Raw genomic sequence first — 11,977 nt, 5'->3', positions numbered from 1 at the left:
CCCTGACAGGAAACGTGTTTGGTTAGTGAGGCTAACTTATCGGCGGTCACCTGCTGCAGCAGAGCAGAGCCGGGGCAGAGCCGGAGCAGCAGAGGGGTGCCCGGGGTGTCCGCTGAACAGAGCCGCTCTCACTTTCATGTCAGCACACAGGGACAACAGTTCAGGGGGAGACAGCGCCAGCCCTGCGCTGACACCGTTATCTGAAGCCCCCCGCACCCCCACCCAAAAAAGACGCATTTTAGGGGTGACCACGGAGAAATCACGTTAACGGGCAGCGGCACTTCCAGCTCTCCGGGCGATGAAGGTCCGCCGTTAAAGGACTTGTGGTGGTGGTGAAGGGTGTGGGGGGGTGGGGGGGACCGAACTCCGGAATTTCGCCAAAATTACGACGGGAATCAAGTACAGCTCCCTGTCTCCCGGCAACGGGAGAGACCACCGTCCGCTCGTGATGTCTCGTGCCAAGGAGCGGCTGAAAGGCGGAGATGAGACCAAGGACAGTGTCACTCTGCTGCCGTGCTTTTATTTTGTAGAGGTGAGACATCTATCTATCTATCTATCTATCTATCTATCTATCTATCTATCTATCTATCTATCTATCTATCTATCTATCTATCTGTGTGAAGTGACACCTTGCAGAGGTTCGGTTGCAGGCTGGTTGACTGACTGGTCAGCTGCTTGTAGTCACTGGCTGACTGCTGGGCTGACATGTCCTCATGTAACAGCGGCTGAATGAATGCTCTCAGTCAGTCATGTGTCTGTATCTGTTGCTGCTGCTGGCGTGTCTGGTTTTGAAGTGAGGTGGATGCTGCTTGACAGATGATGCTCAGGCATCTGGCAGCATCTGTCTCATGAACATGTAGCTGTGGACTCAGTCTGAAGGCAGAAATCGGGTTACACTAATGATGTAAATAAATATGAAGTTATCATCATAACAGTGAGGCAGACGCACTGTAACCGTGTGTGCAGTTTGATAGCAGTGATGCTGAAAATTTGTATTCACCTCATCCCTGTTTACCCCGTTCTTTTTGCAGCCAGTGACACTGCAGTCTCCATCCACAGGATATTATGATTCTTTGTGTATACGGCAATTTTTGAAGGGCTGGTGCAAAGATGGATAGATAGATAGATAGATAGATAGATAGATAGATAGATAGATAGATACAGAGGGATATGTAGACATCCAGTGGCTCATCCAACACAAAACAGCAAACACGCACGGGAATAGACGAAGAAAAACACAGCAGTGAAGTGGCAGTCTAGCCACCAGAACTACTACAGAGATGTCACTATGACAACAACTCTCCAACTATGAGCTCATACTTCATTTTCACGCCGCCAACACAATATCCATTTAATCTGCGGTATTAAGAAATGAATGCTCCCGGTTTAAGCCTGCCCCAGTCAGATCGCCGCGTTCCACTAACTGTCTCACAGTAATTGTTCCTCGCCCCAGGACTAAAGCCTACAGTGATACTGCATTTAGATCACACTCCCCCAGACTGTGGAACAGCACCTTCTTCTTTCAACACCTTTTTGAAGTATTATTGATAAATTATTATCATCAGTAATAGTAGTATCACCCATATTTGAATATCAATCTCACAGTACTGTGATCATATGGTCATCATAGACATCGAAGTATGAAGACAATAACAGTAGACTCTGCATCACTGTCAACATGAGAAAATCAGTTACTTGTTGTAATTTTCCACCTTTTCAACAAGTGTCAGCCTGATTGTTCTGCTTGTCTTAGACTCACTGCTCGTACAGTTCACTGCAGAGCATGACTCAGTTCTAATGACCACCTGATGATGATGGATAATGTGGCCTGGGCAGCATCAGGACAGATTTAAATGGCACGAATGATCTTGCGACTGCATTAAGTCTTGCTTGCTGCTTCTCAGACCATGCTTGCATCACCAGGTATTGAATCTGAGGATGAAGTGCAAGAGTGAACTGACAAGCGTGGCAGCTCTCTCTCACACACACACACTTTACATACTTAGAAATCACAGAATTACCAGGCAACCTAGATTCATGTAATATGAATTAAGACATTCATGTGGTTCACAGTGGGCATATGTTTCCTGTGTGACAGTTAAATAAAAAAACATTTAGTCCTGGAGTTTGATGAATGTTTTTTACATTTTAATATAGGTCAAGCTTAAAAACCTCTGGACTCCCAACTTCCCATAATGCAATCATGCAGTTTTGATTAGACTCTAGATGTAGGGATGAAACACATGTTGAACATGTTTTTTGCTGGTATGTCTACCTTCAAATCATAATATTGATGTCAATTTTGTGAAAACTGAAATGAGAAATCATTTTTGCCTAATCCAGTGAATTTTACCTGACACACCTTCAGACAACAATCCAGAATACTTGCCTCTTCCTGAACTGCAACATTGCCCACAATGGCCTCATCAAAGATAAGCTATTGTGATCTTCTGCCACGATAACCCTGATGACATGATCAGGGTTATCTTCTCTGACTTTACACAGCTTCCCCAAAGCTGCAGAAGATATTACCCAGGCTGAGTCGTATTTACAGTGGCTAGAAAATGACAACAACCATGTGTAAAGTCAGTGACATGTCTCTTTAATATTCAAGATTTAGCATTGGATTAGAGTGGGTAGATTGCAGCAACCTGTAGAGTGTGGTCCTGCCCTCACACCATCTCTAAAGGGTGGTAACAACAGATTGGCTTCAAGCTGGAAGTCATTGTAACAGTGAAAACAGTATTGGACACCAAACATGAATGATAATTACAAATCAATAAAGATTCAGTAACAAGGAAAGTAGAGTCACTGAAGTATTCAGGACAAAGTGAAAGGAAGGGAGTACAGCACAGTCATTAATCTAGTAAACAGACAGTGTCCACAAGAGTCACATCAGACATCCCAACAGTAATTTGGCCATGTTCAAACTGCCAGCACAAATCTGTTTTTGGCAGATTTAGATTGACTTTGGAAAGTCTAAACAGCACAAACACACAGAATGTGGTTTCTGTAAATTAGTTTCAAACCACATGAAATGGGACTCAAATCAATTATCAAAGTGTCTAAACGTCACTCCCAACGCAACACAACGACTTTGAATGACGAGACGGCTGAGCAGAATCCTGCTGCTATGAGCAAAGCAAAAAAGACAACACATGACTTGACAGTAGGGCTGCACGATATGGCCTGTAACCAATATCTCGATATTTTTAAGCTATATCGCGATACGCGATATATATCTCGATATTTTTGTTGTTGTTGTTTTGTATTGTTTATTTCTAATAAATAATAATGTCATTATTACCTTGATAGCATTGTAATTGCTCAGAATCAATGTAGAACAGTAGATTTACACTTGCTGTATGAGACACACCTCTTTTTATAGCATTTTAAGACTTGTCATATTTTTTATGAATTTTTAATATATTTCATAATGTACATATGAGCACTGAAGCAGTGCAGGATCATACTTGGCTTATGAGACACACTTTTTTAAATCAAATTTTAACCATTCTTCATATTTTATAAATAAACCTTTAATAAATTTAACACCCACGTCTTATTTTGAAAACCGGAAGTGTCCACACGCTGCAGTAAGCTAGCGCTGACTTTCCCAGTTTTCTCAAAGTTTTTGACATAAAGTCGGCAATAAGGGCGCACTTGAAAATATTGGAGCAGCTGACGTGACCACGCGAAAACGAGAGACGGCTGGCGTGACCGCAGTTTCTTCGGAACCAAGTCGTCCGTCTCCATCTTCAATTAACTCGCTTGGGCTCATCACTTCTCTCCTCACTCGATACAAAAAGTACGCATGCGCGCAGGGGATCTTTCTGGGTGGGCGGGGCAGTGTGCTGCGTCCTGTGAGGAGCACCAGGAGTCACAGGCAAAACTCCGGAGAATTAAATGCCGACGGCTTAAAACATTTACGTGACAAGTACTCGATGGTCGCGATATAGTCATTTCATACATCTCACGTAGAACAAGCCGCGATATATCGAGTATATTCGATATATCGCCCACCCCTACTTGACAGCGCAATTATTTGGACAGCGATATGATGGATCTCCGATTTCCAATCCTATGTGTTTGAAAGTCGTCTCACCAACGTACATGGTTACTACGTTGTTACCACAGCAACTGCTGCAGATACAGTGACGATGTTTGGACACATAAATCCAATCTGATCAACAGCGTGGACAGTCTCTTTTAAGGATCTAATTTGAGACACAAATCTGACTGTCCTTCAGTCTAAACAAAGCAATAGTGTCCACACGAGTAAAGGTAAGTGACACATCACGTATCCCAACAGTAATTCAGCACTTACAGTAATGTTACATTACCAACACATTAGGTGTCAATAGCTGATCATAGACAAACAACAGTTGCAATAGAAGAATACCTACAGATGATGCTCCAACAAGATAAGAGCTGCCTGGACACAAAAGGCTGGATGTCCACAAACAATGTCAGTCACTCAGTAGCTCAGTTGGTAGAGAATCCGTGCCATGTACGAAGGCTGAGCAGTGACCCAGGGTTCGAGTCTGACCTGTGGCCCTTTGCTGCATGTCGTTCCCCATCTCTCTCTCCCCAAATTCCTGTCACTCTTAAGCTGTCTCTGTCACAAATAAAGCTTGAAAAAGCCCCAAAAAATAACAGTGTCAGTTACAGCAACAACTGCTGTGGAACTGTGACAGGAGTGATTGCTACTGTACTACCAAGGGAACACCCAATGGAAACGGACTGCTGGTGTCAGAATATTGGTACATGTTTGGTATTTCTATCCGATGCAACAAGTGAGTTTGTACCCTGCCGCTGCCCATTCAAAATATAGAACGCAGGGTGACAGCTGTGACCCCTAACTGTTTGAAAGCAGCATAACTGTCACGTTAGACATTTAAATGGCTGTTCATGTTGTCTGGAATCTTTCAACATTGTAGTGAAATTTTTGTATTCATGAACGTGCAGAAGCTGGAACAGCAAGGAGGGAGCTGGAGGCTGGCCGTGAGAAACAGTCTGCAAAACTAAAACCAGTCATCAAAGCAGGCTAAATCACTCCACACCACTTTAGGTTAGGGTTAGGCAAGTTTCCAAACCAGTCTCCAAATGGAGTCATCATATGATCCAACCATGATCCCACCAAGCTATAGGCGCTGTTGTACATAATGTGTTCGGCGCACTAAATTATGGATGACTGACTAATGAGGGAAAAGCCTATCGGCACAGAGTTTTTGCTGATTTTATGCTTTTCATGTAATTTTGCAGTGTTAACTGTAAACAGAGCGCGTGATTAAGGACGCGCAGAGCCTGGCCTCTTTTTCAGGAATCAACAATAAACGTGAGATCTGCACATCATGTTTATTAGTGTTGGTGATAGGGCTGAGGTTTCCTCACTTTGGGCTGAAAACATTCTGAATCTATCATAATTATTGCTCATCTCTTCTTTCTCCTCCTGACAGAGCTTCTCTGTGTCTCCCACATTTTCTCTCTCACACACTGTCACACCATCCTACCCACTAACTGGCTGCTAGGCAACATGGTCCTCTGAATGGGGTGTATTTTTATATCTGTGTGTTCAGGGCTAGAGACGTTAAGAGGAGAAAAACATCCCTACTGCAGCCTAGTTTCCTCTGTGTGCACAGTGACCACTGAGGCTTTAGTTAATATATGTCTTTCAGATAATCATCACCATGTATTCATATTCATATTCATCAGATATGCATGGTATTGAGCACCCCAGAGGATATACACCCCGGAAGTGTATTGTATATATTTTGAAGCTAAGAATTTGCAACAGCATTACAGCATACATCAGTAAGAACATCAGACCCTACATGTTTTTAATGCTTTGACATTATGCCTTGTTTCTGAAGGTCCTCAGTTCAGTAATTAATTCATAATTCCTTAAGACCTTGATGCTTAATTAAGTGCTTCCCCATTTACTAGCTTTCAGTTTTCAATGTTTTTTTGCCACATATTATTTAGAGGAAGCAAATCATAAAGGACCTTAGTGTGCTTCAAGCAAAGTCCTTGTCAGATTAAAGAACAGCGTCTGGAATTCCCTTTTCCAACAGTGGATTCAGGGTAACAAAAAAAAAGACATTAGAACAATTCACACATTTTATGCAATAATTGCTGAACAGATGGAAGAAAGTAAGAGAAGGTTTCATTTGTTACATCATTTCTTTAGTCTTTGACCTTGGTTTGCTTTGTTTCTCATGTGAATTCTTTTTTTTTTTAATGGTTACAGGAAGTAACACAGACTAGAACCAGAACCAAAAAAAAAAGGAATACAACACAACAAAAACAAAATGAGCCTCGGTGCATAGAATGAAGTTTTTAATTGAAATATGGTCCAGTGACGTTAGAAAAGTCCAGGGCCGTCCCTCTCTACCTTGAAAAACTCCTAAAGACCTCATGCTAAATCTATCCCACTAGTACTGTCACAGTACAGAACATGTCCTAGTTGCAGTGAACCATGATTGTTTCCCTTTTTTGTAAGTTGCTTTAGATCAAAGCGTCAGCTAAATGACTAAATGGAAATGGAAACACGTCAGTTGGAGATGACCTCAAACATATCCTCAGTATTTCTGTTCATTTCTTCTTACTCGTTGGCCGCACATACACTGATACATACATACTTATTTTTAACAGAATGGCACACGCTGCATACCACAGCTATGCTGACTGTGACACTTTCAACCTGTGAGGATGTTTGGTCAGTGATGAGTCACTAATGAATCAGTATTCAGTGGTCTTAATTTATTGAACACCTCTAACACCTCTTTTATACCCTCAAAAATCTATTTGCAGTCAATAGAGAGAGCAATGATGTTGACAAAATGTTGGGAAACTTTCAGACACGTCTGTCCGTCCTGGGAGAGGGATCCCTCCTCTGTGGCTCTTCCTGCGGTTTCTTCCACCTTTTTTCCCTGGTAAAGGTTTTTTGTGGGCAAGTTTTTCCTCACTCGAACCGAGGGTCTAAGGACAGAGGGTGTCACTCCCTGTACAGATTGTAAAGCCCTCTGAGGCAAATGTACTTTGTGACTTTGGGCTATACAAATAAAATTTATTTGATTTGGTTTGATTTGATTTGATTTGATTTGATTTAGATGTCTATGTTACAGTAGCTTTTTTATCTTCAGTATTTGTGAAGTGCTCACAGGCTGATGCTTATTGGCTTCATTTGTTTGGATGGAGTCCATTCAATTACCTTGATAACCTTAGGGAAGTCTGCTGTGATAATGAATATTCTTCTGTTGGCTTGTTGATGAACACATCTGTTTGAAATGAACTGAAGCTGTGAAACACAGAGTTGCTTCCAGCCAGCTCTCAGTCTTTCTTTGCTTTTTTAAAAACCTTAAGCATTTGGGCTTTGTTAGCTCTTTGTTTTGTTTCAGTTCTCTTCAATCATGCTTTCAGCAGCAGCTGTTATTAGTGAAAGAGTTCTAATAAAGCCCCTGTATCAGCTTCATAAATAGTAGATGCAGCTTTAATAGTGACCTTTACATACTTTTAATAGTTTTTATTAGTTACTGTGTGTTTTTTGCTCAGGGGTGCAATTTGTCCTGTCTGAAAGCTGCTGTATATCACCAAGACTTTAATGATCTGGTCTGATCACGATACATCTACTGCGGAAGAATGTAGCTGATACAGGGAACACCATCCACAGCTAATTACTTCCAGTTAGCACCACTTTTGTAGTCCATTAGCACTCTTTCTGTCACCTGACACACCAAGTTTTGGGTCGCTGATAAACGTTGATGTTCTTCTACCCACAAAGCCAGACTGCGGTGTCCGAGCTGTCATATTCAGGTTTCACAGTCTAATAATGTGATATGCTATGTAGATTTGATATTTATGTAAAGAAATGGCCAGTGTGAAGTGTTCCCCCAGAGTTTTTTCAAAGGCAGGGTATTGAAATTCATGTAGGTGGCTGAGCAGCTTCTCGGAGCAGGAAGCAGGCTTTGCTGCAGGTACTATTGACTGGCACCCATGAAACAGTTTTATAAACCCGCCTACGCTTGAACACCGAAATAATCCAAATCAAAGTCAAAATAATAGATTAGAATGAGTTATAATTAATAAAAATACAAAAATCATTACCTGTGGACGAGGATATTAATCTAACCCTCAATTGAATGCGATGTTTCAGTGACCCATGAAAACATTGCGCCAGACGGACACATATTACCCCACTACAGTAAGATGTTTAACTTGGTTATCATTGTCATTGTAACCATTTTGCCACACTGGTGTGGTATTTAGCTCAAAGCACCTCTGTTCCTGAGCCTCACAGGGTTGACAGGTAGACTCCCTGTCTTGTTATGACACGGCCAAACAGAATGTACACCTTTACTTTGTGATTTTGTCAGGCTCCAGGCATACTGACTGTGAAATGTTTGGTGTTGTCATGGTGTCAAAAGGTGAAAATTGGTAAATGTCCAATGCCACAGGCATCATGAGAGTCATAACAGCCCTGTTGGGTAATCCTGGCTTGCAGGCTGTGGAAAACAGAGAGCATTTCACAGTCAATGGCAGGTCTTTACGTAACTGTAGCAGTCAGAAATGTGAGTGCTGCAGGCGAAGAAGCAGATCATGTAGTTGATAATTTGAACAACCTCTAACTCCAGAAACAGCCACGTTTGGGCAATATCCACCATTTAGCAATTTGTAATCCTGCTAATACAGAGCAATAAAGTGAATGTGGCATATTATTCAGGATTGTCATGATGCATCTGACTCATATTAATATCAATGTCATCAGTTCAGGCTGATTTTTTTTCTGTTTGCATTTCTAATTGTTTAGTCTATAAAATCATAGTTTAGCCTGAGGTAACATCCTTTTGTTGCTTGTTTTGTCTAACCAACAGTCCAAAGATATATAAAAAACAAAAAAAAACATTTGACGTGCTGGAACCAAAACACGTTTGGCATTTTAGCTTAATAATTGACTAAAATGAATCTGTCATAAAGATTGTTGCTGTTAATTAATTATTTCGTCAGTCTTTTCAGTCATATGAAAGTTTAGAAAACAAACTTGTCAAGGGTAGACAGGACTTTACTTTGCTGCATTTAAAGCAGCACATTAACAAGTTTGCATAATTTTCTAAAGGTTGTCACACAAGGTTGCTGAGATGAAGTACTAATTAACTTGTGTAAGGGCAAAGTGCTTCAGGATAATGGTACACACTGTGAAAGGGCAGCAGTGTGTTCAGGGGAAACCGTCAACATGTAAATGTAATCTTTGATTTGAGCTGAAATCAGACAGAAAGAGCTGAACACACCTGATATCACGTTGTTTCAGTAAATGCTGTCGGCCACATCCTGACCATGTCTTTGTATTGTAGAGCTACTTCACGATAAAAGCCATGACTTAAGGCTGCCACCTTTCAGGTAGGGCTGCCACGATTAGTCGATTAGTCACGATTATGTCAACGAACAAAATCGTCGACAACTAATTTAGTAGTCGATGCATCCGCGCAGTCTGCCCGGGGGATTCAACTCGGCGGGTCAGGGACGGCCGCACAGTGCTGGCTGGGCTCCGCCGGGCGCATTTCCTCCGCGGTGGCTCTGGGTCGGCATGGAAAGACTTCGGGGGCGAAGGTGGCTCACGGCTTTACAGCGCCTGCACACCCACCCCTCTCCGGGACAGTCAATTTACGTATGATCCGATTAGTCGACTAATTGAATAAATAATCTGTGATTAGTCGACTATCAAAATAATCGTTTGTGGCAGCCCTACTTTCACGTCCCTGACCCTGTCATTTTGTTTTTGCTCTGTTACTGTGAAGAGCTCTGGTTGTTGTTGGCTTTGAACCTCAGGCATTTGATCGTGTACACAGTAGACAGTCTAGTATGTCTCCTTTTGTTTGTCCTTTATCTCTAACTCAGCAGTGAGTGGGTAGAATAGCTGAATCTCCAGTACTACCTTTTCAAGAAGTCTGGTTTTCAACCAAATCATGTCCCTTTCTTTATGCCAACGTTCACCCACTTTTATTTGATATAAATTCTTTAGAGCATTGACTTAGCATCACCTTGAATATGTACTATAATGCAGATTAAAGTGCAGAAAGTAAAACTCTTTCTGTTCATGGTTAGGTATTGAGTATTTGGCCTTGCGTTTTCTTTAAAGTTATTTTAATAATCCTCTGTCTGCAGCTGACAAAAGAACCTGACAGAAGCATTGATAGTGTGACTGTCAGACTGCTGAGCTCCACTTGTTACTGCATGTGTTTGTGTCTGTATTTTTATGCAGCCATATCTGGGATTAACTGAGGGTGATATTTCCTTTCCATGAATCATCTGGTCAGTGTTGTCCACCCTCCGATATGAGATGCTGCATGTTGTGTGGTCATTAACCTGTGCTTTTTCATACATTTTTTTCAAACAAATCACAGATTGGATTTAATGTTACGTTGATTACCATGACTAAGTATGTAAGCATGACCACTAGATGCTCCTTTCACCATGAACACGATGAACGTGTTGAAGTGAACTGGAAAAACATCAAATGTCTAAATGTGAAATGAGTATCCATATAACCTCTTCTGATAATAGATTGCCATTAAATATCAGTCACATTCATGTTCCTGTCACCACTTTAGTGATCCTCTGACTTTTGACTCTTATCATAACTTCTGTATTTTCCAATACGTTGGCCAGAGCTATAGCCAGAACTCTGAAAAGCAGAACGTGTCAGAGTAATTTTGTCACCATATACCGTATCCGCAATGGCCAGCGTGCCTTCTGTTACATTTTCTGAGTCTGGGAATGGACTTTTCTTCTTTACTTAGACCCAGCATGAATAAAGAAAAGTTGCTGTAGCTCTCTTGATCTATGCATGACCACATCAGGATAATACGACTCAAATCGAAAGATGTAATCAAACTCTGCACTTTAGTGTCCCTCTCCTGTGATTCTCCTAAAGTGTATCCAGAAAGTTTGGTGTTTCTTAATGTGGTGCCTCTGAGTGTTAGACTTTTTAACACACTGAATGCAAATCGAACCACTGGTTTGGTATTCACTATTTTTGATGATGACCTTTCCATTCAAAAGTATTGCTGCCATTTTCTTTTTTTGCCCATGCTGCTTCAGTATCAGCTTCAAGATAGAATGCTTCCTTTTCACTGGCTAACGTACTGCAGCCTGTGTGTGGATTCGTCCATTTTAGTGCAGTGTTGGACAAGAAACAGCTTATCTTCTTGCTGACAGTCTTTTCTTCTTATGGTGTGGTTAGTTAAAAACTCATTGTAATAACAAAAAAAAAGCAAAAACATGTTTATATCATTTTTATTGAAGCATACATACATGTCAGCACATTTTGAAACACCCTTTTTCCTTTTGTAATTCTTTATGTTTGTGTTGTTGTTGTCTCTTCGCTGCAGCTCCCTATCCTGGCCTCCTCTGTTGTCAGTCTTTATTTCCTGGAGCTGACTGACATTTTCCAGCCGGTGCATTCTGGGTACAGTTGTAATGACCGCAGTCTGTCTTTGCCCTACATCCTGCCCAGACAGGAAGTCTGCCCACTGCCTCTGCTCTTCAGCTTGGCATTCGCCGCTCCTACTGCCACTGTAAGTAAAGCCCTTCCCCTCTTTAGTGTCTGTACTTTACAATAATATCTACATGTGGCTAATTGGTTTGTGATTATATGTGTTATACAGAAGTGACTCAGCTGTTGTCCACACTAAGGCAAACATCTGTTACCATTAATAAAACATAAATAAATCAAGTCACTGAATATTTCGTCTAACAGGAGTAGTATGTTCTGTTATCTGACAATAAAATGTAGACAAATATAGGCAGTGATGGGAAATCAGTGTGAAGTTTTCTCCTACATGTTGCAGCTTTGAAAATGTGCCCATGTTGTGGGCGTCCGACCACACTGAGTACAAGTGGAAGCACTGAGCTGTTTCCACGCAAAACTAACTTTTGATGGGAATCAGCCAGCATCTTGAAACATGTTGAGGAGGATTCT

The 11,977-nt window shown here is 41.4% G+C and overlaps 1 protein-coding gene across 1 annotated transcript in view; it reads left to right on the top strand.

The window, feature by feature from the left end:
* The window catches only part of LOC104933488 (phospholipid phosphatase-related protein type 4), a 39,180-nt gene continuing 27,203 nt past the window's right edge, over positions 1-11,977 (top strand). The window contains exons 1-2 of the mRNA XM_019266778.2: positions 1-532; positions 11,388-11,573. Coding sequence (XP_019122323.1) covers positions 449-532; positions 11,388-11,573 — 270 coding nt within the window. The 5' untranslated portion in view covers positions 1-448. The remainder of the gene's footprint in view (positions 533-11,387; positions 11,574-11,977) is intronic.

This window comes from Larimichthys crocea, chromosome X, assembly GCF_000972845.2.
Source record: "Larimichthys crocea isolate SSNF chromosome X, L_crocea_2.0, whole genome shotgun sequence".
Classification (NCBI taxonomy): domain Eukaryota; kingdom Metazoa; phylum Chordata; class Actinopteri; family Sciaenidae; genus Larimichthys; species Larimichthys crocea.
This window is presented reverse-complemented; position numbering and strand designations above follow the sequence as displayed.